At 49.5% G+C, this 26,652-nt stretch overlaps 9 protein-coding genes across 9 annotated transcripts; 3 read left to right on the top strand and 6 right to left on the bottom strand.

Annotated features, from left to right (window-relative positions):
• Positions 1 to 1,205: 1,205 nt before the first annotated feature.
• Positions 1,206 to 2,112, bottom strand: FPOAC1_002604 (uncharacterized protein; the record flags this gene model as incomplete). The annotated part of the gene is made up of 2 exons (XM_044847180.1): positions 1,206 to 1,738; positions 1,791 to 2,112. The coding sequence occupies 2 exons, from the start codon at positions 2,110 to 2,112 to the stop codon at positions 1,206 to 1,208; spliced, it is 855 nt and encodes a 284-aa protein (XP_044713096.1).
• Positions 2,113 to 2,704: 592 nt separating this feature from the next.
• Positions 2,705 to 3,621, bottom strand: FPOAC1_002603 (uncharacterized protein; the record flags this gene model as incomplete). Its single annotated transcript, XM_044847179.1, has 2 exons — positions 2,705 to 3,525; positions 3,579 to 3,621. 2 exons carry the CDS (start codon positions 3,619 to 3,621, stop codon positions 2,705 to 2,707), a joined length of 864 nt encoding a protein of 287 aa, XP_044713095.1.
• A 488-nt stretch (positions 3,622 to 4,109) lies between these two features.
• FPOAC1_002602 (uncharacterized protein) lies at positions 4,110 to 7,014 on the bottom strand (the record flags this gene model as incomplete). The annotated part of the gene is made up of 2 exons (XM_044847178.1): positions 4,110 to 5,780; positions 5,830 to 7,014. The coding sequence occupies 2 exons, from the start codon at positions 7,012 to 7,014 to the stop codon at positions 4,110 to 4,112; spliced, it is 2,856 nt and encodes a 951-aa protein (XP_044713094.1).
• Positions 7,015 to 8,972: 1,958 nt separating this feature from the next.
• On the top strand, positions 8,973 to 12,597 carry CHS2 (Chitin synthase, class 2; the record flags this gene model as incomplete). Its single annotated transcript, XM_044847177.1, has 2 exons — positions 8,973 to 11,379; positions 11,432 to 12,597. The coding sequence occupies 2 exons, from the start codon at positions 8,973 to 8,975 to the stop codon at positions 12,595 to 12,597; spliced, it is 3,573 nt and encodes a 1,190-aa protein (XP_044713093.1).
• Positions 12,598 to 13,303: 706 nt separating this feature from the next.
• On the bottom strand, positions 13,304 to 18,393 carry FPOAC1_002600 (uncharacterized protein; the record flags this gene model as incomplete). Its single annotated transcript, XM_044847176.1, has 4 exons — positions 13,304 to 13,333; positions 13,391 to 17,776; positions 17,991 to 18,139; positions 18,348 to 18,393. 4 exons carry the CDS (start codon positions 18,391 to 18,393, stop codon positions 13,304 to 13,306), a joined length of 4,611 nt encoding a protein of 1,536 aa, XP_044713092.1.
• A 1,991-nt stretch (positions 18,394 to 20,384) lies between these two features.
• Positions 20,385 to 21,247, bottom strand: FPOAC1_002599 (uncharacterized protein; the record flags this gene model as incomplete). The annotated part of the gene is made up of 2 exons (XM_044847175.1): positions 20,385 to 21,122; positions 21,206 to 21,247. 2 exons carry the CDS (start codon positions 21,245 to 21,247, stop codon positions 20,385 to 20,387), a joined length of 780 nt encoding a protein of 259 aa, XP_044713091.1.
• Positions 21,248 to 22,265: 1,018 nt separating this feature from the next.
• On the top strand, positions 22,266 to 23,173 carry FPOAC1_002598 (uncharacterized protein; the record flags this gene model as incomplete). Its single annotated transcript, XM_044847174.1, has 2 exons — positions 22,266 to 22,671; positions 22,731 to 23,173. 2 exons carry the CDS (start codon positions 22,266 to 22,268, stop codon positions 23,171 to 23,173), a joined length of 849 nt encoding a protein of 282 aa, XP_044713090.1.
• A 402-nt stretch (positions 23,174 to 23,575) lies between these two features.
• On the bottom strand, positions 23,576 to 24,511 carry RAB6B (Ras- protein Rab-6B; the record flags this gene model as incomplete). The annotated part of the gene is made up of 6 exons (XM_044847173.1): positions 23,576 to 23,631; positions 23,683 to 23,961; positions 24,054 to 24,183; positions 24,238 to 24,326; positions 24,388 to 24,413; positions 24,465 to 24,511. The coding sequence occupies 6 exons, from the start codon at positions 24,509 to 24,511 to the stop codon at positions 23,576 to 23,578; spliced, it is 627 nt and encodes a 208-aa protein (XP_044713089.1).
• A 528-nt stretch (positions 24,512 to 25,039) lies between these two features.
• On the top strand, positions 25,040 to 26,409 carry FPOAC1_002596 (uncharacterized protein; the record flags this gene model as incomplete). Its single annotated transcript, XM_044847172.1, has 2 exons — positions 25,040 to 25,194; positions 25,245 to 26,409. The coding sequence occupies 2 exons, from the start codon at positions 25,040 to 25,042 to the stop codon at positions 26,407 to 26,409; spliced, it is 1,320 nt and encodes a 439-aa protein (XP_044713088.1).
• Positions 26,410 to 26,652: the final 243 nt, after the last annotated feature.

Genomic DNA, 26,652 nt, shown 5'->3' with positions numbered 1-26,652 from the left:
GGTCAAACCTTTTTGGCAAACCAGATGATGGGCCAAGCAGTAAAAATCGGGACGCTGGATGCTCCAACTGATCCAGCTGAAAAATCACGTCTGATGATATGAGGCGAACCCTCAATGCCATCCCTCTCATGGCTGTCTGTCCCTCAGCCCAACTTCATTCAACTCATTGAACATTCCCTGCAGCCCGCTACCAGGCTCAACCGATCCAGAGTCTCTCTCGTCCAACTCACTCTTCCCCGCCAAAGAGGAGGTGTCACTGGGTGACTAGTAGCATCCGCGTCTACAACGACACCACATGATTTGCGGCATGTTGGCTATCCAAAGTCTGAACATGAGAGAACTGCGGTCTGAATCATCATTGGAGTCTACCGCCGCCGCATCTTTGACGAGACAAGCAAGTGAATAAAGCCTACTAGAACAAACTTGTCCACGCTACTGGCAACGTAACAGAAAAACCAAATCAACAATGAAGAAGGATTGAGATACTTCCATATTCAAGAAAGCTCCCCTAGACCTGCATCTATCATACCAAGGGATGAAAATGGTTATATTCATTAGCATCGAAAACCTGTCTTATAGGATGAGGGGATGTGGCGAAACAAATTATCACTGCCTACTTATATAATGTAAAAGGTACCAAACACCAAGAAGGCAGCCCAACCCCCTGTCATCTGGGCCACAAGCTGTGGGCGATCATCGAGCTTTGTGTGAGAAGCTGTCCGTGATGATCTCGTACTAGTGGAGCGAATTTCTGGCAAAGTGAATACCACTAAGCCGACGCTCCAAACTATACTACGATACATCTCAGTCGGTGATATCTAGAGAATTATGTATTGTGATGTTGTCTTTATCAATACTCAAGGTCGTCACTTTGTACTGTTGTTGAGTTGATATGGGCGAACCAGTGGATGGATAGGAGCACCGATATAAGTGAGGTATTGATAAAGAAGAGTGAGTCATATGGTGTAAGTCAACTCTTGAGCAGTTACCACCATGTTCCTTCGCCATATGTTTGTCATTACCGGGCCCATAACCGCAAAAGAAAAGAACTCTAAATATGAGAAGTAACTTTCTATAGCCCATCAACGGGTTATGGAGGAACCTGTCATGAAATCGTCCAAAACAGATAAAAGAAGACATCTGGTCATTAATAGGAATAAATCTGATTAGATAGGCACCTTATGAGCAGAATCTACCTTCATAGCTTAGTCCCACTTCATACCATCATCATCGTACCTAAACAATCTCAGAATCGCTGAAGCAACCACATCGCCATCATGTTCCAAATCCGCCGTCTCAGCCGCCCGATCGGCATGCTCAAGATCCTTGATTCCTCCGCTGTCGACCCGCATCTGGATCTGTCTTTTGACCATGTCCTCGTCAAAGGCCAGGTGCGCTTGTGAGGTGAATAGTCTGTTGGGAATGTACAGGCCCTGAATGGGAGTGTGAGCACTGTGGCCCCAGATGTGGATATCTGTGTCAGGTGGGAGAAGGCCGTTGGATGACTCAATGGAAGGGCCTTCAAGGACTTGATCTTGATGCATTTGGTGAAGGTAGACCTTGTCGTCATGGGTTCTGAAAAGGCGTTTGCCAACAGGTGTAAGGGAGATGGCGTTGTGACCGAGCTCCCAGTCGTTTGAGGGTGAAGGGCCAACCTTTCCACCCAGAAGGCGTGTGAGGATCTGGTGACCGAAGCAGACGCCAGTGAAGTGAAAGTCGGGGCGCTTTGTCCACAGTTCTAGTACATAAATAAGCATTGAGTTTAGGAGAGTTCAGTGGGTAGTACTTACGCTTCAAAAGATCGAGCAACTCGTGGATCCAAGGGTTGTCACCGTGGGCGTCATACATGCTCCCTGTAATAAGTAGACCATCGTATTCGTCGAATTCCTCAACTTTTGGCATGCGACCGCCTTCTTCAGTGACAACAAAGACTTGCTCTGTTTCGACGCCGAGAGGAGGGTGATGCTTCTCGCCTGCAACGGAGAAATGGTGGTGTAGAATCTCACCAAAAGAGCCGCGCTCTGTTTGAGTGTCTGGATGGGGAGTATCGGTCTCGAGAACAAAGACCTTGACGACATGAGAGTCGATTGATGGTTTGTAGTGCTGACCCATGCTGCTTGCTGTAGTGTAGGATTTCTTTGGTGTTGAAGGTGAAGACGAAGAAAAGGGCAGGAATGGTTGACGACGAAATGTAGTAGTTGTGTAAGTTCTGGAAGGTGCAGAAGGAATGGTAGTTGCAGTGGAAAGAGGAAGCTGCCAGGCAACGATTGATCTATTTAAAAGGCAGGAACGAATACAGGTTCTGAACATTTTTTACAGTATTTTAATATGTAAAATGTATTCCCAAAGACAGAATATGCAGCTTCTTTATTGGATCTTGGCAAAATGATTTTTTAAGGCCGTTTTCCGTCTTTGACGTCAGCGAAGTCTCTTCTCCAAAGGCAAACTGGAGTAAAGTATTGAAAAGCCAAGACCGTGATGACGGCAGCGGGTCAAGGAATTAGTGGGCTTTGGAGTTTCTATCACAGAATGAATCATGTTTATACCGGTATCTGTTCTTCTTGTTCCTGTAAATCTGGGGATCATTACAAGGATGTTTTGTTCCAATAGGAAAGACGTGAATTTACCAATCGAGAGGATGGATGATACCATGAGGGAGGGGAAACCCACACCACCCTAAAAAGAAGCTTACATACAACTTTACTTACAACTTGCTAACCTCTTCAGATCCCCAGTAAAATGTACTAATCTCAACTCCAACATATTCATCACTATACTTCATCGTCTCTTCCCCATCTCCAGCCGCACCCGCACACACAAGCAATGGCATAAAGTGCTCCCCTCCCCTCGGGGGATGCATCGTGTCAGCATATGGAAACGCTCTCCAGCCCTTGAGTGCCTTCCACCTCTCCTCCTTTTCTTTCTTCATCGCCGCATCCGACAATGCACTGCTCCATTTATCAGACAAAACCCGGAACTGCTTCTGCTGCACAGGCGCTGAACCACCAAGCATCATCATGGCGCGGATGTTATGAAAGCTGGCAAAGCCCGATCCAATGACGGCAACGTTTTTGGCGCGCAGTTTACCTAGCGCTGCACCCATGCGAAGATGCTCTTCTGGGTTCTCGGATTCAAGAACAGAGACTTGAATCACGGGGATGTCGGCTTTGGGGTTGACGAGCAGCAGCGGGATGAAGACGCCATGGTCCCATCCCCGCTCGTCATCCAGTATAGGCCTCAATCCTCCTGCCTTGAGCGCATCGGCGATCTCGTGTGCAATTTCTGGGTGACCTGGCGCAGGGTACTTGAGAGCATAAGCCTCTTTGGGAAAACCGTAGTAGTCGTAGAGGAGTTTATGAGATGCGCCTGAAGAGATGGTGGGTTTGTCGGTGGACCAGTGAGCTGTTACTAGGATGATGGCTCGGGGTTGATCTGGGGTACCAAGCTTGAGGATCTTGGGTACGCGGTTCTTGAGGGAGTAAACGATATCTTTGTGCTTAGGATCACCCAAGATAGGCATGGGGCCTGATCATGTTAGCTGCCATCATATTTGGAGTATCGTAGTGTTGCCAACTTACCACCACCGTGGGATAGCGCAATTACAGGAGCGACCTTTGACATTGTAGGTATATGTGACTTAGAAAATGATGATCTGAATGTTGTTTTTGAAACAATTCTTGATACGATGCCAGTATATCTTAGCATGAGCTACTTGTCTTGTTGTTGGCTCTTTCTTCACCTCAGCTCTCTCCCATCATGGCGGGGCCTGGCAAGCTATTTATCCTTCACTGTCATGATAAGGTCATTACTGGGGCCATCATGGCTTGTGGAACCATTTCCGGTTCCCGCCATCAACTTCCGAGACTTCATTGCGTTGATCCTGGGCCTAGTCAACGAATAGAATCATACTTGGTCATTACCCGCGCGCGATGCTCCACTTGTTCTCCCGCACTTCATTTGTAATCCAAACATCGGCTCTCCCGTGCCGACAAGACTGACTTGTCATGGTAATCAATCTCGCGCGCGCAAGACAAACAGAGTTATCCAGACACATAAATGGTTCAATCTGATTCACGAGATCTACCCTAGACTAATAGATACATATTTGACTAGATAAACACAGATACTTGGTCCCTTCCATGACCAACCGCCTTGAGCCGCGATCCAATCTCAAGAGGACTTCCCTCAGTTACCATGAAATGTCCAGAGTCCTTTTTCGCCTTTTCGTCTGCTCCAAGGATCTTGTAAATGTTTGTACTGACAAGATCAACTGCCTCCTTCTCATTCAACCGCCCACCTCCGTTCTTGTAAGCAGTTCCAGCTGCAAAGCCAAGATCACGCAGCTCCCAGTCCTCATGGAGTCCAATTGCCACTGTTACGCCTGCATCAAGCAGTGCATCGGCGACTGTGCCGTTTGTAAGTGGCGCACCAGTGAGTACGCGACGGGAGTCCCAGCTATCACCGATCGACTGCAAAGGCGACAGGATAACACCAACGCCAGCCTCTCCAAGCTCCTTAGCCACCATGTGAGACTCAGCACCACCGATAATGGCCACTTTGAGGCGCTGAGCTACTCCCACCACTTCAGAAGTCTCGAGTAGACCTTCAATCTCAGACTTGATTCGAAGAGCTGTCGAAATCCCATCTGCGCTGTTGATGGTAAGGGCTAGGACTCGCTCACCACTCACCACCTGCTTGAGATAGGCTTCTTCTGAAAATGGGTTAACAACGGGCTGAGTGGACGTCGCAGCCGTGAGTAGTTTGTTTCTCAGTCCACCAAAGGCTGCCGAGTAGCTAGTTGTACCCCTGACATTGATATCCAGAGTGTAATGAACTGCCAGATCAGGAGCAAATACAGCCCCTTCTTCGATACTGGTCAATGCTGAAGTAGAAAAGCCAACGCTGGTGCCGAAGTGAGTTGCGCCACCCACAAAGGCGGGAGCTGAGATGGCTCTGGTGACACCATAGCGAGCTGCAACGTGCAACTTCTTGGAGTCAAGTGCAAGTCCGTCAATAGCCCTGGAAAAGACCAGCGGGTTGGGTCCATTGTTGGTCACATCCTCAGCTTCGATCTCGCTGAGACCCAAGGTACCGCCCACAGCTGTGAAAGCTCGAGTCAAGTAACCGTTCTTGAGAGCAATGGTCTTTGCGCCAGTTGCGGTCGCAGCATCGAATTCAGAGTCACAGTTGCCAATACAAGAGATCTTACCCTTAGAAACAACCACGTTGACAGGCTGACCTTGAGATTCATAAGTCTTACCATCTTCGAGAAGCACCTTGGTGACACCGGTGATAAGGACGTTGTCAAGCTTGCTTGGCTCCTCGACAATTTCGGCAGGCTTCTCGATGACTACAGAAGATTCCTGTTTCTTAGGCAGCTCGACGGGGCTTTCAAACTGAGCTGTTCCGTCAATCCAGACCTGAACAGGAGCCGCGCCAACACTGAGAGGGTCGCTATCCCAGACAACAACATCGGCATCGAAGCCAGGCTTGACCTTGCCCAGTCGCTTGCCCATACCAAGCAGCTCGGCGGGCGCAGATGTTACACTGGCCATGGCAACGTGGTATGGAAGACCATAGTGGTGTCCCTTGGCTGCTTCGAAGAGGACGTGCTGCGCGTTGATGACAGGGTTGTCACTGACGTATACGACTGTGAGGTTGTTTTCATTGAGAATCTTACCAGCATACTCAGAGCCGATGTATGCTTCAGTCTTGTAAAACATGTTATCCGCGAAGAGGGCTGATGCAGGAGCGCGTCCTCCCCAAGTTCTCTTCAGAATCTAGATGGACTGTCAGTACAAATGGAAGAAATTGATGTAAAAGACTGACCTCTGGGACTAGGTACGTCTGATGAGCATGGTGGAAAGCCCGAACAGCGAATTTGAACTCATTGGTGTGGTCGACCATGGCCTCTAGGTCAGGAATAGTATAGCAATGCGTGTTGATATGGACTTGGCCACGGAGAGCAGCGGTCAAAGATTCCCAAGCAATTTCGCCAGGAAGATACTCATCCAAAGATTCAACACCTTGGGACTCGGCCTTGGCACACCAGTCATCCTGCTTCTGAATCAGGGCTCTGGCCTGCTCAAAAGCATGACGGAATTCGTAGCTTTCACCCATACGGCTGAAAGGCCTGTTTCCTACGCGGCCATGAACATTCTTGGCATTCTCACCGCATGCCATTTTCATGTAGCGCCAGTTGCGATCAGGGTCGGCCAGCAAGTCCTGAGCACTGATTTCTTTGCGGCCATCGGGTTTACCAACAGCATGTTTGATGAGATAGGCTTCTCCGCCAATGTTGTTGCCAGATCCTGGTAGGATGAGTGAAGTCGTAACACCGCCTGATTTAATGACCTCGATTTGAGGATCCAAGGGAAGAAGCGAATCGATAGCCCGGGCCCAGGGTGTGATGTTGTCCGACATCTCATTGCCATCAGAGTTACCATTGAGAGAAGGCAGTGGGTACACGCCAGCATGACTGTGCGTATCGACAACACCGCTTGTTAATCGGCGACCATGGGCCTCGTAGACAACAGTATTGTCGGGCAAAGAAGTAGTCTTGATATCTTTCTCGACACGTTGAATGAGACCCTTCTCGAGAAAGACATCACCCTGCACCCACTCCCAGCCTTTTCCAGAACGCGCATCCTCTTGACTAGTTCCCTCGACAGGCTCTCCAATCCAGATGGTAGCGTTCCTGATCAGAGTTGGCTCGCCACCATCGATATAACGGGCATTCTTATCTCGTCCAAGACCAGCTGGGTCCTGGGGCTTGACGCGGAACTTCTTGCACGTCTGCAGGTCCTCATTTAATTTCTGAACAGATAAAGTGGTTCCCTTTCGTGGTGAAATTTGCCGCCATTGCGCGAATACGATGAATCCAAGACATGCCAAAGCAAAGAGTCTGATGGCGCGTGAACGACGCAAGGATCGCCTACTTCGTTGTTGCTGTTGACCAACAGGCGCTGGCAGCGAGATGGAGCTATAAGGCGGAAGTTGAGCCTTTTCGTCCATTGCCGCTTCTTTGCTTGAAGCTTCACAATGTTCAACGGCTAATATTTCTTGAGTAGTAGATGTAAGAGGAAAGAGGAGATATGAGCTTCGGAATGAAGATCACCAGCTCCTCATTGATAAGAGTTCCTGGATGTCTCGGATGTTCAATCAGGTAAAGAGTGACGGAAGCTGGCTAGCTACAGTGATTGGTCTCCACTATGGCGAGCTATCTGTAGCGGGGAATGCCATGCTGCCAGGGGGTTCATAGCTCTTGCACCTGCTGTAAATGGGCGCGCAGAACGTCCATCAGTGGAACTTTTGTATTTGAGATTTGTTTGAAGTCAGATAACAAGCGGTGATCTGCTATCTAATGCCCCTTCAGCTGAGTAGTTAAGGTGACAGAGTATTGGCAGTTTAGAAATGAACTAGTGTTTATTTACCTTAGAACCCTCAAGGAAATAGCATGGGACTGAGAGATATTGACAACAGCTATCCCTAGGTAGGTATCTAAGGCTATGGTATAGCTAAACTGAAGCTCTGACAGAACTGTATAGTAACAACGGTGGAAGAAAGCAAGCAACAACAAGCTATCTCTGGCTGTTGTGGTCTGTTAGATACCGGAACCTTAGCATAATTTATTTGCAATTCTAGACGGTTCAAAGGTCCACCACAGTCACTTCTATCGAGTTCCCTTGCTCGACCGGATACAAGCACGTCAAGCGATTACATTAAACTAAAGTTGGGAAAATTCGATAGCCGGGTCCGTTCACACTCGGTTGTTATTTCTCGATCGTGATCCGACCTCGTGGCTAAATGGGTTCGCTTCAGGGTATAGCAAGCATGTCGTTGTTAGAATGGTCCCACTTGGAAACCCTCCCAGTTTTGTTCCTTGTCAAGACGACAAGCAAATAGGTTAATTGTTTATTGTTTACGAATGTTTGTGGCGCTATAGAGTTAATTGGTTGAGCTTTTCAGAGAGTAAAGTGGTTTGTGAGCTCGGGACCAACGTTCGTGTGTGTCTATGATTGCTTGTTATTTATATTTATGTAGGTACAACAGACCTCGGGTCGAGACCGTTGCATATCCACTTGGAGATGAATGGTAAGCGCCGCCGTACAAGGCTATGGAAGGCTGAGTATCTGTTGCTGGGTTATCATAACAAATCTTACATGTAACAGTAGCTAGACTTGGCAAGTAAGTAGAAACTATTGATGTTCTGTTTTTCTTGTTTTTGTCTAAGAATTGTAAAAGAGATATTGATGATTTGGCCAAGTCGAGTCAGAATATCTTGATGCTTGACAATAAGAATAACTCCACTTACTAAAGATATGCAAGACACAACTTTTAAAAACACTCCATCTCCCAGTCACTGAAACAATGCGGGTGTGGTTAGACACAACACAAATGTCCGAGATGGCTTTGTTGCTGTGCCAACAGAACGACGTAATTTGTTTGGGTCGGCCAGCTAAGCTTCCCCCACCAAATTTATGTACATACCCATACCCGTACCCGCACTTGCCTTGCGAGATCACCTAAAGCTCCGCTCACTCCGTACCTGACTTGGTTGAATTTGAATTTATTGTACGACAACGTCTCAAAAAAGGAGTTAAACCGAACATCTTACATTCATTCCCTCATTGTATCCTCCTTTGGAACGTTATTGTTTCTGTTTGTTTCTCAACCTCGCGACTTTTGTCTTGAACTCGTGAGCGGTGACACTAAACCTACACCGACCATTGACTTTGCATACAGCAACGCCTCGTTGATATCAAAGTTCCAACTACCGCCCAAATAAGACGCCATCAACATTGATTTTGTCCGACGTTCGCAGCTGCTCAGTACGCGATTCGGATCTTTCTCAGCGGCAGTGGCCGTAGAGATACAAGGTATCCTTCGCTTTGTACTCTGCCATAGTTCAGCCAGGCTCGTGTTGTCGCAAGCAACTATCCGTGTCCGCATTCCAACCTCTCACACATACAATGGACCCGAATATGTCGCGCCCACCCGACTACAGCCTCCCGCCTTACGATGACGAGGACCTTCACCACACGCCTACGGGTTATAGTCCTGCTGCTGTGAGATTGTTGACATCAGAGGAACACTACGACCCTCATCCTCACACGTATGTACCACCTTCATCCCCCAGCCAGAATCCCATTCCCATTCAGACGCCTCCTACACGCCCTGCCTCTTCAAATTCTCCTTCTGCCGCCTCTTCACTCCCAAAGTCAACAACTTCTCCTCCCAACCCTCCACCAGAGTTTCCTCTTCCATTGTTTGCTTCACAAACAGGTCTCGACATGTCTTCAGAAGCAGGAGAACGGGCCTTCAAGCCTGAACCCGGTCAGCAAGATAATACTCAAGCGAACATTCACAATCAGCAAGAACAACCTTCACCCAACCCTCCATCATACTCACGTTCTATGGCCGAATCCCAATCTCTGTTGCCTAACAGGCCAGTTAATGGCAGTCCAGCTGCAAAGTTGCAGAACAGGAACAGAACTAGCATCCACGTCGCCTTTGCAGATCTACCTACGGATCTACCAGAGATTCCCGAGGGGATTAGCGAGAGACGTAGGGTCCACAAAGAACACCATCACCTTGGCTTAGAAGCGAATCCAACTGTCCCTCCACGTCCAGTCAGTCGCTTGAAGAATATAAACTCACAAGACCAAATTCCCAGTATCCGAAGTCCTCGAAATCTCAACTATCAACCCAGCGTCCGCTCATCAAGATCCGGTTCCATCTTCGACGATGCCCCGTCGTTGGGTCCCCCAGGCGGAGGTTCTTACATGTCCTATGATACACGAGAATATGGCTCTCCACAGCGACCATGGACACCCTCTTCTCGTATGTCTGACTTCACCAGATCCGATCTCTCGAGGCCTCCCCCAAACAACGACATGTATGAGCCCTCCGATTTGAACGGAAGCCCCAGACCTGGAACACCCTCATCGAGATACGGCGGCAGTCCACGACGACCTCTCCCCCCTGCGCCTCTTTTTCACACCTCGAGACAAGCTGTTCCACCATTCGCAGATGATGCGACTGTTTCCATTCCATTGCACGACCCTATGGACGACGATGTTTTTGGCCCTGAATCTGACCTGAGCGACGCCCGGCCTCATCCAGTTGACCGCAGTTCTTACATGTCTGCAGAGTCCCAAGACACATTAAACGAAGGCGACTTCGATGACTACGACAAGTTTGAGCACTATGGCCCTGCTCCAACCGGTGCCCAAGAACGACGAGGTGTTCGTGCTCCTCAGATGGCAAGGAAAGAAGTTCAGCTCATCAACGGTGAACTGGTGCTGGAGTGTAAGATCCCGACAATTCTGTACAGTTTCTTGCCTCGACGTGGCGAAGTCGAGTTCACTCACATGCGTTATACGGCTGTCACATGTGACCCTGACGACTTTGTTGAAAGAGGCTACACTCTACGACAAACCTTTGGCAAGACAGTCAGAGAGACTGAGCTGTTTATATGTGTCACTATGTATAACGAAGATGAGATCGGCTTCACTCGAACAATGCACGCCGTTATGAAGAACATCTCGCATTTCTGTTCACGCACGCGCTCTCGTACCTGGGGTGAGAATGGGTGGCAGAAAATTGTCGTTTGCATTGTTTCAGACGGTCGTGAAAAGATTCACCCTCGTACCCTGGATGCCCTCGCTGCCATGGGTGTCTATCAGCACGGCATCGCAAAGAACTTCGTCAACAACCGTGCTGTACAGGCTCACGTTTACGAATACACAACCCAGGTCTCTCTTGACTCCGATCTCAAATTCAAGGGTGCGGAGAAGGGCATCGTTCCCTGCCAGATGATTTTCTGTCTCAAGGAAAAGAACCAACGTAAGCTCAACTCGCACCGTTGGTTCTTCAACGCATTCGGCCAGGCTCTCAACCCCAACGTCTGCATCTTGCTAGATGTTGGTACCCGTCCCAGTGGTACATCTCTGTACCATTTGTGGAAGGCTTTCGATACCGACTCCAACGTTGCTGGCGCTTGTGGAGAGATCAAGGCCATGAAGGGCAAATTCGGTGCTAACCTACTCAACCCCCTCGTTGCGTCTCAGAACTTTGAGTACAAAATGTCCAATATTCTTGACAAGCCCCTCGAGTCTGTCTTTGGCTACATTACTGTCTTGCCCGGTGCTCTAAGTGCTTACCGATACCACGCGCTTCAGAATGATGAGACTGGCCATGGCCCTCTAAGCCAATACTTCAAGGGTGAGACTCTGCACGGACAGCATGCCGATGTATTCACTGCCAACATGTATCTCGCTGAAGATCGTATCCTCTGTTGGGAGTTGGTAGCCAAACGTAACGAAAGATGGGTTCTCAAGTACGTCAAGGGATGTACTGGTGAAACTGATGTGCCTGGTAAGAAACACCCATATAAGCCAACCTCAACTTCTCAGCTAACAAAAATCAGATACTGTTCCTGAGTTCATCTCTCAGCGACGTCGATGGCTCAACGGTGCCTTCTTTGCTGCCGTTTACTCTCTTGTTCACTTCAAGCAGATTTGGTTCACAGATCATACTTTCGCTCGCAAGATTCTCTTGCATATGGAGTTCCTGTACCAGTTCATTCAGCTCATGTTCACCTTCTTCTCTCTGGCCAACTTCTACCTCACTTTCTACTTCGTCGCAGGTGGTTTGACAGATCCCAAGATCGATCCCTTTGGGCACAATATTGCTACTGTCATCTTTCACATCCTTCGATACTCGTGTGTGCTTCTTATATCAACGCAATTCATCCTCTCTCTCGGTAATCGACCTCAAGGTTCCAGGAAGCTATACCTTGCCAGTATGATTATTTACAGTATTATCATGATGTACACGACGTTTGCAACATTCTACATCATCATCCGCCAGCTTACATCGAAGGACGACGACATAAAGATGGGCGACAACGTCTTTACCAACATGATCGTATCCATCTTATCGACGATCGGCATGTATTTCATCATGTCAATAATGTATCTGGATCCATGGCACATGATCACATCTTCGGCGCAATACTTTATCCTTCTTCCCAGTTACATTTGTACCCTGCAAGTCTACGCCTTCTGTAACACTCACGATGTCACTTGGGGTACCAAGGGTGACAACGTTATGAAGACTGATCTGGGTGGTGCCGTGGGCAAGGGTGAGACTGTCGAGCTAGAAATGCCCAGCGAACAGCTCGATATTGACAGTGGATACGATGAGGCTCTACGTAACCTTCGCGATCGTCTCGAAGTCCCCGAGCCTCCCCCTAGCGATTCTCAACTGCAGGAAGATTACTACAAGAGTGTCCGAACCTACCTGGTTCTCACTTGGATGATCGGTAACGGTATCCTTGGCATGGCTGTGTCTGAAATCTACAGTGCCAGAGGCATTGGCGACAACTACTATTTGCGCTTCCTTCTTTGGTCGGTCGCCGCCCTCGCCGTTTTCCGTGCCGTTGGTTCCACCACCTTTGCTATCCTCAATGTGATCAATATGATTATTGAAGGTCGGGTGCGTTTGACTCTCAAGGCCCCTCGTTGGTTGGGCGGCGTGAAGGAGAGGGTCAGCGACAAGATGAGCAGTGTGTCAAGCAACCTACGCAGTTGATGTCCGCATCGTGTTTGAATATTTGTTGTGCTTTGTTATTATGCACTTATAAAAAAGGGCATCTGCATTGGCGTAATTTGGCGTATTGACACTTTACCTGCATGGAAAACGACGAATTAGTTCCAACTGTTTTGGTTGGGAGTATGACGACATAGCAGATGAGTTTTTGAGAAAAAGGATATGATACCGGATATGACTGTTAAGGAAACGATTTTTTTGAATGGGAGGGAGGCTCTGTTTAATGGATATGAAAGGAATTGGCTCTGTTTAATGGATATGAAAGGAATTGTCTTCTGCAGATGAGACTTCTGTAAATAGTGGGAGGAATGTGTATACCCAGTGTTAAAATACGATCAATGTTAGAATAATCACAAGTCTTCAAGGGCAAAGCATTGTTTTACGTATACAAAGTGCTGATATAATGCTGAAATAATAATTCTATGAAATTCGACAATCTAGATGATTCACGCAAAGGCCTATCGAGTCAATGCGAGTATTTCTACATGGAATAAAATGCGTTCCTATCAGTTGCGCCGGCCAAGTTAATACAACATCAAGCTATGCAAAACAAAAAACAAAAAAACAACAAAGCAATGATATCAGTGTTCATCCCAACATTGATCCTTCATCCTTCTTTTTTTCCGTTCCAGTTCCATGCTATAACCATAATTTTCGTTGAGTCTTTTTTCTTTCTTCATGTCATGATTTATTCATCATCCTCTTCTTCATCGGCAACCTGGGTTCGAGAGTTAGCTTCTGTGGTATATGACGGATAATGTTCAAGTTGACTTACGTTGTCGTGGAAGTTCTGTCCGTCGGTTGTGGCAACAATGACACCAGAGCGGACGCAGAAGTCACCGAAGCGCTCGCCCTCGTTTCGCTCGAGAGCGTATCGCTTGAGGAGAGGCTTCATGATGTCGAGAATCTCATCCTCCTTAATGCTCTGGCGATATAGCTTGTTGAGGCGCTGGCCGTGGTAGCCACCACCCAGGTACATGTTGTAAGCACCGTACGCCTTACCGACGAAAGCAACCTCGGCCAACCAAGGACGAGCGCAACCGTTGGGGCAACCAGTCATACGCATGACAATTGAGTCCTGGCGAAGACCGTTCTCCTCCAGGCAGCCCTCAAGCTTGGAAATGAGGACAGGCAGGTATCGCTCAGACTCAGCCATGGCAAGACCACAAGTGGGGAAAGCAACACAAGCGGAAGAGCTGAGACGGAGGGCAGAGAACTGAACGTTATCCAGCTTGTACTTCTTCATGAGCTCCTTGACATCGGCAAGGTCCTTATCGTCGACATTGCTAAGGATGAGATGCTGGTTACCTGTAAGACGGAACTCAGACTCGCCCTTGAGGGACTTGGCGATCTCGCGCAGGCCAGTCTTCATCTGGAACTCGGGTGTATCCTCGATACGACCGTTTTCGATGAAGAAGGTGAAGTGGTTAAGACCGTTCTCATCCTTCTGCCAGCCAAAGGTATCGACGTTGCTCTTGAACTCGAAGGGTTTCTCGTTCTCGAACTTCTTGCCCCAGAGCTCCTCAACCTTGCTGCGGAAGACGGGCACCGTCATGTCGTCGATGGTGTACTTGAGACGAGCGTGCTTTCGGTTCTTGCGATCACCGTGGTCACGCTGGACGAGCATGATCTTCTCACAAGCAATGTGAATATCCTCAGTCTTACAGAAGCCAAACATGCGACCAGTCTGGGGGTATGTCTTCTTGTTGTTGTGAGTGGCACCCATACCACCACCGGCAAGGACGTTGAAACCAGCAAGGTTGCCATCCTCGCCCTTGATGGCGATCAGACCAATGTCGTGAGCATACACATCAGTGTCGTTGTGAGGAGGAATGGCAATGGTGATCTTGAACTTTCGGGGCAGGTAGGTAGGACCGTAGAGGGGCTCGAAGTCCTGGACGGCATCGCCAGCGACTTGAGTCTTCTTGTTGTCGTCGTCAGTCAGCCAAATCTCATGGTAGGCACTGGTTGAGGGCAGGAGATGATCGCTGATAAGCTGAGAGCAGGCGAAAACTTGACGGTGGTACTTGGACTGGGTAGGGAGCGAACTGCACATGACGTTACGGTTCACGTCACCACAAGCAGCAATGGTGGTCATGAGAGCGCGGTTGATAGCCTGCATAGCGGGCTTGAGCTTGCTCTTGACAACACCATGGAACTGGAAGGTCTGTCGGGTTGTGAGCTTCATGGTCTCGTTACCGAGCTCGTTGGCAATGTCGTCCATCTGAACCCACTGCTGAGGAGTCGAGATACCACCAGGTAGACGGCATCGGATCATGAAAGAGTAAGCGGGCTCAAGACCCTGAGCCTTTCGCTCATCTCGGATATCACGGTCATCCTGCATGTATGTTCCGTGGAACTTGGTAAGCTGCTGGTCGGAGGCCGAGATAGCGAGAGTAGAGGGATCGTTAAGACCCTCGACAATAGTACCACGGAGGTAGTTGGAAGCCAGCTTGATGTCTTCGTTGGTGATTGGCGGGGGCTCATCAGGAAGACCATCGACCTTATCCACGCCAAGGGCAGCCCATAGCTTAGGCTCCCACTCCTTGTAACCAGTCTGGAAGCTGTCGGGATCCTGGTCGTCACCAAGTCCGATGTCGATCAGGTGCTTACCACCCAGGTTGGTCAGGACACGGTCAAGATCCTTGGCAGGCTTGTTGTAGTAGATCTTGTCCTCCTTTCGGGGCCAGTAGTGGCTGTCACCAAGACCGAAGATGGAGTAGCTGACGGCAGCAAGGTCAAGATCGGTGTTGTCCTTGATAGCGTCCCAGAACGGCAGACCGTTCTGGGGGAATTCACCTTGGCCAGCAGTGGAAGTGATGAAGACAATGTTCTCCTCAGTAGGAAGATCCTCAAGAGGGTAGTCCTCCATAGCCAGGACAGTGGTCTTCAGGCCACGAGCGCGACCGCGGCTAGCCAATCGCTTGGCCAAAGTGGTAGAGTTTCCGTTGTCGGAAGCATATAGAATGGTCAGAGGAGCGCCTAGAAGACCCTCAAGGAGCTGGTTGTAGGCGTCCTTGGCCTTTCTCTTCTGTTGAGCTCGGACCTCGCTTCCAAAGTCCTTGACAAGAGCAGCAGCGAACTTAGGCTCCTTGGCAGCCAGCTGAGTGAGCTGGTTGTCGCGAGCAAGGAACTTCTTGAGCTCCTGCTTGATAAGCTCGGAGTCGAGAGAGAAGTTGGGCTCGCCCTTCTTCTCGTTCTCGGGGTTCCATCGGTATAGAGGCCAGTATCCGGTATCAACAGCCTTCTTGGTCTCCTGGAGAACAGTGAGGGGGGAATCAGTCTCGCCGAAGTAGGGAAGGTAGGCGAGGACGACAGAGGGACCCTCAAACTTGTCAGCCTCAAGAAGAGCCTGGAGAACCTGAGTGTAAGAGCTGTAGACGGCGGTGGAGGCAACGTAGACGTTGCCGAAGTTCATGGCATAAAGACCAATGTCCTTCTTGCGACGGTTGGCATCAGCAACAGCACGCTCTGAGTAAGGAGTAGAGTCGATGATGAGCATGTTGACGTTCTCGCCGGAGGCAAGGACGTGGTGAACACCAGAGTTACCCAGGTCATAAGACCAGGCATCAGAACCAGTCAACCAGAGGGACTCCTTTCGGAAAAGACCCTTGGCAGAAAGGAGCTCAGCAGCCAGAGGAGAACCGTCAGTCTCAAGCCTAGCGATGACATCGTCGGCAATCTCAGTCGACTTGGAGGAATCATCAGCGTTCATAGCCCATCGTGCCAACCAGCTCTTGGGGGCATCAGTGGTGAAGCTACCGTTGGTAGCAGCATCCTTGACCTGAGAAACAAACTGGCCACGACGCTGCTTACGGGCCAAAAGGGAACCGAATCCAAACTCGGGGCTAGCAGAGACAGTGGATGAGAGACCAGTAGTAGAAGACTTGATAGCGTTGGCAACGTAAGCTCGTTGGCCAAAAAGCTGGTCAAGAATCTTGGTGTAGGCAGTCTCAAGCTGGGGAGCCTGGAGATCGTAACCAGTGGGCTCCTTCCAGGCCTCCTTCTTTCCAACCTCGAGGTTCTGGATGGGCTTCTCAGCAGTAAGGTTCTGAAGAACACCACGCAGGGCCTGGACGACAACATCAGGGGCGATGTAGCCAAGCTGGTGGCCAACAATAGCCTCAACGCCACCGGGACCACTCTTTACGGAAGTCAAAACATCAATGAGGAGGGGACCCCACTTGGTAGTCTTGCGGTGGATCTGCTCCAACACGGCGATGCGCTTAACTGATCGAGGAATGGCCTCAACAAGTCTGGAACCGAGCCAAGGTCGGTAGAGGCGAGGGGTAAGGATGGCGGTGTTGGCGAAGATCTCCTGTGAGTTGGCCTCGTCGATTGCTTGAGCGAAAGCGCCGGCATCAGAGCCGAAGATGAAAAGGCAGTTCTCAGCATCAGGGGGGCCAGAGTACTCGAAAGCGCTGTACTCTCGGCCAACAGATGCCTTGAGCTGTGCCCAGATACGTCCAGCGGACTTGTAGATGTCCTCCGAAGTGACCTGAGGAGGGGCAGACTCGACTGTTGTGGCGACCGATGAGGGCGCAACAGGAGTGCTGGACTCGCTGTCCTGGCTGGACTTGACTGAAGTTCCGGCTGAAGGGGCCTTGGAGGCATTGGCACTGGGAGGCACAGTGAGGTTGCCACTGGCGGTGGCACCAGTTGTAGCTGGTGTATCGTGGTCTGAAGAGACGGCAATGTGGCCATCATCGGCGTAGATTCCAGTCTGTGAAGAGGAAGCGGAGCCAGCCTGGTATCGGCGGACACTCTCGATATCGAGAACGTCGCGGACGACTGAAGCGTCCTCGACGCCAATAGGCTTATCCTTTGCTGATGTGGAAGGAGCAAAGAAGTGGACAACACCCTTGCCAGTTCGGATGGCAAGAGCGTGAGCAGTCAAAGCCAAATCCTGTGCCTCCTGAAGGGTCTCAGACTGAACAAATGTGAACCCCGAGTTACGGATGGCGGTGATAACAGAGTAATCGGGGAATGTTCGAGGCTGGAGAGAGACGTGCAGGACAACTGGGTAGTTGGCCAACTTGTATAGGTGTGACACCGAAGGTAGGAGGATGGTGGATGTGGTTGTGACTGAGACGAGCTTGCCGGCTCGGGTAGGAGTGTACACTGATAGAAGAGGATCGGTGTTGTGTCGAACGGGAATGATCTGGAGTCATGATTAGTTCTGTTCGTTCTACTGTTCAACCACCCAATTGCTCTGCTGATAAATCCGCATATAGCTAGCTATTCATTGCTCCCATATACCGTTGCCTGTATTGACCGACATGAATATGGCATCGGCTCATACAAAACCCTCAAAAGAGGCCGGAGATTTTTCGGAGAGCCCTTGGGAGGGGCAAATTACTGTAAAGCAAACTCACCTCAGGAACTGTATCAGCGCTCTGAGCGACCAAGCTGCTATCCTTGCGACCTGCGTATCGGTTCAGGTGAGAGGAGAACTCGGAATCGGTGCCAATGGCAGGCTGAACGGAGATAATGACATCGCTGGAGAGGTAGGCAATTCGAGCCACTGTGAGCAAAGTATTAGCGATCTGATGGCGTTGCGCAAAACTCAATTCAATAATGTTTGAGATTCCCTGTTCATTCTGATCTGTAGTCTCGCCGTTGCGCCGGTTGAGATCGATCTCTTTGCAGAATGATAGGTTATATCGACTCATGCAGCATCCCGGTACTGTACTGTACTGCATCTGAGAAATCCAACATGGGAAGAAACTCACCAGCCTCCTCAGGAGTCTTGACCTGGTGCTGTGTAGCAGCGTCCATTGTGTCCCTTCCCTTCTTCGTCTTTATCTCGTGGGGGTATTATGAGCGAGCTTGGACTGTTCTATAGTAAACGGAGCAGACAAGCTGCTTAGGTGGAGGAGGAGAGGATGTATAAGAGAGATGAAGAGAAAGGAAAGAAATCTCAATGACAGGACTCGCTCAAAGCGGGATCCGGGGTCTTGAGTTGTTTTCTTCCTTTTGTAATGATGGATATAAGAAAAAAAGGTTTCTTCCCTCTTTCTCTCAACGTCCAAAAGGAAAGAAAATAAGTTTGTAAACTGGAGCGAGTAGAGACGAGACACGCCCTGCCTTTTGCCTTTAGTCTCTTAGAAGACGCCCCTCGTCTGGTCTGGTCTGGTTCCGGTCCCTCGGCTTGCGCTTTGCTCATTCGCACGTCTTATTTTTCTCTTCCCACTCGCCGATTTTTTCCCCGCGCCATTATTAGGTAGTTAGTAAGAAAAAAAAGCAGCAGATTCCATCCAAAGACAGCGCAAATGACCACCAGATTGGCTTGTATGAATCCTCGCCCTCGATTGCGTGATCGATTAGCGGGATGCTATGCCCCGGACGGCGGGGCTCATGCTCATTGTCTCGTTCTTGTCCTCAGGGTCGCGCCTTCCGCTGGAACAGGGGCCTGTGCACTACTCCGCGACCACCGATAACGAATGAGGAACTCTGTATTTGCTTCGATATATTCTCCAATTGGCTTGTTTGTCCTTAGGTAACAGCTTCAACCAATAAACTTGACCCCGCGAACACCGGCATTGGACAGGACATATGTACAAGGGTACGCATCGAGAAGGACCCACCCCGAGTTCCTGCTGAGGCATACTGTTGGGCCACCGACGGTCCGCGCAAGAATCGCCAAAATGATGAGAGATATTGGCCTTGCAACTGGTTGTTCAAAAACTGCATGACCTATTTCTCAATGACAGCTTACAATCAACAGGGATGCCTCCGACTACCGGCCGGCGTCCGTATATTTCTTCCAATCGAATTAGACCCTGAAGCTACTAGTTACTAGTGATGATTTTACCATCTCGACATTTCCATCCAGAACAGTACAATTGGTAATTAATCTGCCTACTCCATTTCACGATCATCCGGGTGGTCCATCGGAAAGATAAGACTCACTTCAAAGCACAGACAAAGAGAATAAGTGCTCGGAAGGTCCCCTGTCGCCTCCTCCGTACGCGGGAGTGTCCGAAGACGGAGGCTAGGAGCCTAAATACCGATGTTGAATACACAGTATTATTGAGCTTACTGATTGATTAACTGGTTGGCTATCATTGGCTGGTGCAAACAATGTGTCTTGCTATATCACTGTAGAGATGAGAGCTTTCATCACAGCAAACATTATCGAGATCAATACTGTTATTCGGTTTCAATATCTACTGGTATTAACTGCCATTGCATGGCAGGTATTATCATTATGCCAATTTCCTATTCCAAATGATGCCAATTCATGTCCCAAATCCTTAGTAAACAAGAGAACTATTCTTGCGTTTGAACAACCCACGATAACCTAACGTGCAACGGCGCGATGCCATCATGTGTTCTCGCATCTTTGCACTCAGGCCGGGATCGTCCTATCACGCAATTTCGCTTTCCAACTTGTTGTCGGCTCATCCGCTCACACCATCCGCAGCCGCCGTTCAGAAGATCCACATCATGCCGCGTTTTCGCCGCAAATGCCGCATTTCCTCCGCGCCGGCCGAGTCGTCGGTTTTGTGTCCGGCATGGGCTTTGTACTAGTTTCCATGATGATTGCCGTATATCAACTTTCCCCCTATCAAAACTCCGTCTATCGTATGTTGGTCCCTTTATCATGAAAATGAATCGCAAAGCATCAGCCACCGGTGATGACTTGCATCACAAAAATGTAAAGGCAGTAACCGGCCTGGCCGCCGGTGTCCATGTTCCAAGTATCCGTGTATATCTTTAAGGTTCGTTCAACAGTCTGCGGCAGATCCCACGTGTCAAACGACTTTCTAAACCTCGCCCGAGAGGGTACCCGCGCCGGCTGGCTTGTTGGATCCTCCCAGGCTGGGGGCCCATTCGTCAGACTCTCGGCTGTCCAGCCAGTAAGCCCGGCCGCAGGAAACCATCAAACGGCCAAGGCGGCCCCGGCGGCCCTCACCGTCAGGGAGATCCTCAGCGAAGGGACCCTCCTGGTCATCAACGCCGGGGCCCTCGAGTATCATCAGTTGCATGTACTTCTGCAGCACCTGCTTCGCATACGCCATGACGACAAAGCTGAAATACACACGGATCAACGTTGCGCCAACAATCAGCAACATGCTCGCAGCCGTTTCCTGAGGAACGACCTTTCCATGCATGGCAGCCTCCTTTCGCAGGCCTTGCATACCCTCAGCCACAAAGTTTGGTAGATCCGTCTTCTTGGATTCGATTGTCTCGTTGAGCTGAGTAGAGAAATACCAGTCCAGACCGAAAGCTGCGGTGTATGCTGCATTGATAACGGTATCGATGATGTAAAGCCACGCAAGGGCCAGGCACTCAAAAGGGCTTTGTCGTCGAACATGAGGAGTAAGGATGGCAAGTCCTACCAGGACCGCGATGGAGTAAACGTATGTCGAGAGTTGGAGGAGAGATAGCTGATATCCAGTAAGGATGGCGAGAAGTCCGTAAACACCGGTAATTTTGTTGAAGACGAGAGCGAGTGAAATGAGCTCTGTGCCAGTCTGGAGGCTGGTGATACCAAAGAGGCTCTACAAACGGTTTCTGTCAGCATTTGATGGCCATCTTCTCATCCGCGTAATACGACATCGAGTCCGAGTCGCGTGCTCCTTACCTTGGGCCGGGGTAGCCGGAGGGATCGAGTAAGCCGAGACATGGCGGCGTTTGATTGATAAAGAATATATTTCGTTCCTGAGCCTTGAGATTTGGTATGCCGTTGTCCTTTATCAGTTGGTAATGAGGCTCAAAAAGAAACGCGCAGGAGAAGGACGAAAGTACGGATACAGGCACGAATATGATGCAACCAGGGGTCTGTAATCCAAGACTTTGCGCCCGAGACTGCCGGTGTAATCTTAAATCACGTGGTTATGTCGAAAAAAGTCATGCTGATGTTGGAGCTTGTCAGCCAATCATAATGCTTATTCATGCTTGCTTCGTCTTGAGCTCTGGGCGTTGACAGCAACCATCACGTCACTCAATGCAACCCCAAAATGCGCCTCCGAGTCTGCTCCAAATCAATCATATTTCTGGTTGCGCTTGTGCTTGCTTTTTTTTTCTTAGATGACATATGCTCCCGTATGCAAAGAAAACCTGCAGGGTTGTCGACGCTCTCCGAAACCCGTTTCGTTGGCCCGCTAATAGTAATAAATTGTCGCACTTGATTCGCGAAATACAATATGCCATCTTTCTGATCTGACTTGAATTGGCTGAAAGCAGTCACTTTAACTCACATGTGATTCTTCTAGGCCTGCTCGTTCGTGTCCTGACAGATACCCTGACTTTCTATTTTGCCGCGCTTTCTTCCAACTTTATTTCTGGCCTGCCCTTGGCGAAAGGATCCATTCGGTTTTCCCATGAAGTGGCTTACACATCTCTCCACCAGAAAGTCGACGGTTCTGGTTGAGATCGCTTCCTTTCCACCTACATCTTCTTTCAGAAACTACAGCACTATAAGACGAGTACTCCCGGTCAATACACCGTCGGGTTTCTCCCCCTCCCAGTCTATCTTGGGTGTTAGAAATATCTCAACCAAACTACCCTACACTACATCTCAAATTCTCCCCACCACACTTCGTCGTTTGCATCGCGGGGTCCTGCACATCCCACCAGCCCGCATACGCAGCTATAAACAAAGCCAAGGTCTCAGCCTCAGCAAAGGGTGCAGCTCAAGAGCAATGTCTTCTTCATCAGCAAACTTGGTAGAGTCGGCCAAGAAATTGGCCGCCTACCAGGCAGTCAATGATCACCTCGATGCCTCTTACAAGTTTGTCGGAATTGGCTCTGGTAGCACCGTTGTCTACGTTGTGGACGCTATTGTCAGCAAGGGACCCGAATTCTTCAAGGGAATGACTTTTATTCCTACTGGAAGTCAGTCAAAGGGCCTTATCCGCGCTGCTGGTTTGAATCTTGTAAACTTGGACGAGAGGCCCCTGGTGAATGGGCTTCCTGTCCCTCTTGATGTTGCCTTTGACGGCGCCGACGAGGTTGATGAGGACCTCAATCTCATCAAGGGCGGTGGTGCTTGTTTGTTTCAGGAAAAATTGGTTGCAATTGCTGCTAAAAAGTTTATCGCTGTAGCTGGTATGCACCAATTATTATTGTTTATGATAAATTTAGAACAAGTCACTGACGCACAGCAGATTACCGAAAGCAATCTCCCAGACTGTGTACCACCTGGAAGACCATTCCTATCGAGGTTCTTCCTATGTCCGCACCTGATGTTCTGGTCCGCCTTCGAGCCATGGGTTCCCCCAAACCTGTCATCCGTTCAGGTCTCCCTGCCAAAGCTGGCGAATGTGTAACAGACAACGGCATGTGGCTTATTGACGCCCCATTCTCTCCCTTGCTTCTTCCCAAGGATATCAACTCCGAGAATGAGGGTCGTGGGAAGAATGGTGCCTGGGAGGTTAATGCTCTTGCGGAGGAATTGGTCCGCACACCTGGTATCGTTGAGATTGGTTTGTTCCATGGCTTCAATGGTAGTGAGGCTGTTACGCTGGGTAAGGAGTCGCAAGCGCAGAAGCCAATTGCGGCTTATTTCGGTCTCGCCAATGGCGAGGTGCAGGTACAAAATGCCGCCTAAAAGGAAACGGGGGAATATTTGCCTTACATAAAACAACAGTTTTTTGAGATACGTACCGTGTTTGGCCAACCAAAGACAAATGCACTGTCACCAAGGCGTTTGGGTCGCCACATATTCGAGTATCTTGGAATGTCACCCCTGATTTATATCGAGCAATAGTATTAGAAGCGAAATGATTGACCAGCCTCAAAGCCAGTCGAACCAAGGCATTAAAGTGTCTTATATAACGATCGTAGGCTCGTAGTCCTGGTTGTATTATACAAGCTCCCGCACAGAAATCCGCACGCTATGCTTGATATCCTGTCTTATGCGCGACGTAGCAAGGGTTCTTTCGCGATTCGAGCACGGCTTGCGTTTTCCCAGGTACTCCAGTACTCCAGTTCTGATCCGGCGCAGTGATATTTAGCACGCGCATCCCTCTTGTGATTGCTGTGTGTTGTTCGTCTTGACGTCAATCACTAAGATAATGTGTTAGTTGACATCTAAAAAGTCACAAGTGGCGCACTTACTCTGGTTTGAAGCTTGCGCAGCAGCGTCGCTGCCCTCCATACCAGGCAGGGCTTGAGCTATCCTCTTGAATAGATTCTTCACGTTGTGACCCAGCTTTGCGCTTGTCTCGACAAACATCAGGTTGTTCTTCTTGGCCTCTTCCTCGCCCTGCTGTGTAGTGACTTCTCGCTTTTCGTTTAAATCCGTCTTGTTGCCAACCAACACAATAATAACATCGTTACCTCGTTCGGCTCGTACATCATCAATCCACTTCTTGGTGTTTTGGAACGACTTGGCGTCTGTGGAGGAGACCATAGTTAGCACGACTCATGCATAGCCACGATTGGAGGCGAGGGGGTTGATAGGTGGTGGGGTCAGCCTGGGGACATACTAGAGATATCATAGACAACAACGGCCACGCTTGAATCACGGATATAGGATGGAATCAGACTTCGGAATCGTTCTTGTCCAGCGGTATCCCATAGCTGCAATCGCACCGTTCGGTCCTCGAGGTACATGGTCTAAGTGCACCGCATGTTAGTCTTGCGCCTAGGCTCGGCTGTGACGGTGCTGACCTTGGAGAGGAAATCAATGCCAATCGTCGCTTGGTACATGTTGTCGAAAGAGTCGTACATGAATCGTGTGATCAAAGAGGTCTTGCCAACTGTTGGGATTGTTGTTAGTGACGTTGGAACGGAAAGGTCCGTGATCGGTCATAGACGTACCACTCTGCTCTCCTAGAAACACCAGCCTGTACAAGTCATTAGCAGTGATATTTTGCTATTATTCTTGGTATACACACTTGAATTTCTTCAAGGGGTTGTTGTATGAGCCGCCAGCCTGCGCCATGTTTGCGGTTGTGTGGTTTTGTTCGGTGTCTCTTGCAAGGACGGTGTATGTGACAGCTGTCAAGCTAAGAGATATAGGTCGTCTCGTCAGAAGGAATACGATCTTATTGTTACGTTGAGGAGATGATCCTGGCCTTGGCAATGCAAAGAAAGATCAGAGAACGATGCAACCTCGAGAGTGGCAACTTGATTGTATAGGGATAAAGGCTAATTACAAGTTGGAATCTGGAGAAAGGAGCGTCTAGATCCTAGATTCGGCAGGAGCGTATGAGATGGAGGCCACCCTGAACAAGTTCAAGGAAGGTGCACGTGCCGATAAGAACATGTCTCCGTTTACTTGACGGTGTCCCCAACAAGTCAAGCGTAACTTATACGGTCTCCGTATTTTCTATGGACATGGCGAGTCGAGACTTTCGGCTCCACTAAAAAATTAAGAAATCGGTCCCCCACCACTTCTATCGACAAGCAGCCTTTTCGTTCTTCATTATCGACGATACAAAATATCCTTTCTAGGAAAGGAATCGCAAAAATGCCTGTATTGGAATCAAAGAACGCTGGCAATGGCGCTGCTCCTCAGCAGCATAGCCAAAAGTCACGAAAAGGCAAAAAGGCATGGAGAAAGAACGTCGATGTTACCGACGTACAGGAGGGTCTCGAAGAGCTGAACAAGGAGATCATTCAAGGGTAAGGTATTATCTTGTCGCGCATTTAACCCCTAGCTAACAAATAAATAGTGGTGTCATCAAGGAGCGACCATCGGAACAACTCTTCGCCCTCGACATAAAAGGTGATGCTGCTCTTGAGAAGAAGTTCAACAAGCACATCAAGAAGGGTCTAAAGGCCGACGAGATCATCAATGCCCGGTCGCCAGTTCCCGCTGTCTCCATGCGCAAGCGACCAGGCGACAAGACTACCAACGGAATTCTTCCCACGAAGCGCCAGCGAACTGATTGGGTGTCCCACAAGGAGCTCTCTCGACTAAAGCGAGTTGCTGACGGCCAACACGAGAACACTGTTCAAGTACAGGATGCTACCTACGATATCTGGGATATGCCTGCGGCGCCCAAGGAGAAGGAGGTCGACAACTTCTTGGAAGAGCAGGCTAAGCCCAAGGTACCAAAGTCAATGAAGAAAGAGCCCCTGTCCCTACTCGAGAGCGGAAAGCAGATACCGGCCGTTCTCAAGCCCACTGGAGGATACAGTTACAACCCTATGTTCACCGACTACGAGGAGCGCTTAGCAGAGGAGAGCGAAAAGGCTCTTGAGGCCGAGCGCCAGCGCCAGGCGCAAGAGGAACGGGAGAAAGAGAAGCAAGAGGCTGCCGCCCGATCAGCAGCTGAGGCAGAGGCCGCCGAGGCTCGTGCCAACCTTTCAGAGTGGGAGGAGGATTCTGAGTGGGAAGGTTTCCAGAGTGGTGCTGAAGACAGCAAACCATCCGTCAAACGCCCGCAGAGAAAGACACAGGCTCAGCGCAATCGCATTGCGCGTCGCAAGGAGGAAGAGCGACTTGCAAAAGAAAAGGCCGCTATCAAGGCCCAGCGACGCCAAGAGCAGCGTATCAGGGAGATCGCCGAGGAGGTTGCAGAAAAGGATCGAATCAAGGCCCTCGCTGCGCTGAATGAAGATCCAGCCGACCCCATTGATGAGCTTCGCCAGGAGAAGTTACGGCGCAAGCAGCTCGGCAAGTACAAGCTTCCCGAGCGAGACCTTGAGCTGGTTCTTCCGGATGAGCTCCAAGACTCGCTGCGACGATTGAAGCCCGAAGGTAATATGCTCCGAGACAGGTACCGAAGCATGCTGGTGCGTGGAAAGGTCGAGAGCAGAAGACATATTCCGTTCCACAAGCAGGCAAAGGGCAAATACACGGAGAAGTGGACATACAAGGACTTCAAGATATAATAGATGATAGACCGGCGCCCAGGGGATTTAGCGAGAAAATAATATTGCGACTTTTGCTACAAATCTTGAACTTGAACTATTAAGAAAACACGGGCAACACTATGGATCAAATGCAGATGTACTTTTTTCCATACATCGCTAGTCCATGTTCAGCAATATCTTTTTTTGCAAGTCTCGAAATGCCTCCACACTAAGCTCCAACGCCACGAAATCTAAAAGAAAAGAACATTATGTCATTAGGAA

The sequence above is a fragment of the Fusarium poae genome, chromosome 1, assembly GCF_019609905.1.
Source record: "Fusarium poae strain DAOMC 252244 chromosome 1, whole genome shotgun sequence".
NCBI lineage: Eukaryota > Fungi > Ascomycota > Sordariomycetes > Hypocreales > Nectriaceae > Fusarium > Fusarium poae.
The sequence above is the reverse complement of the archived record's forward strand: the minus strand, read 5'-3'. Positions and strand labels throughout refer to the sequence as shown.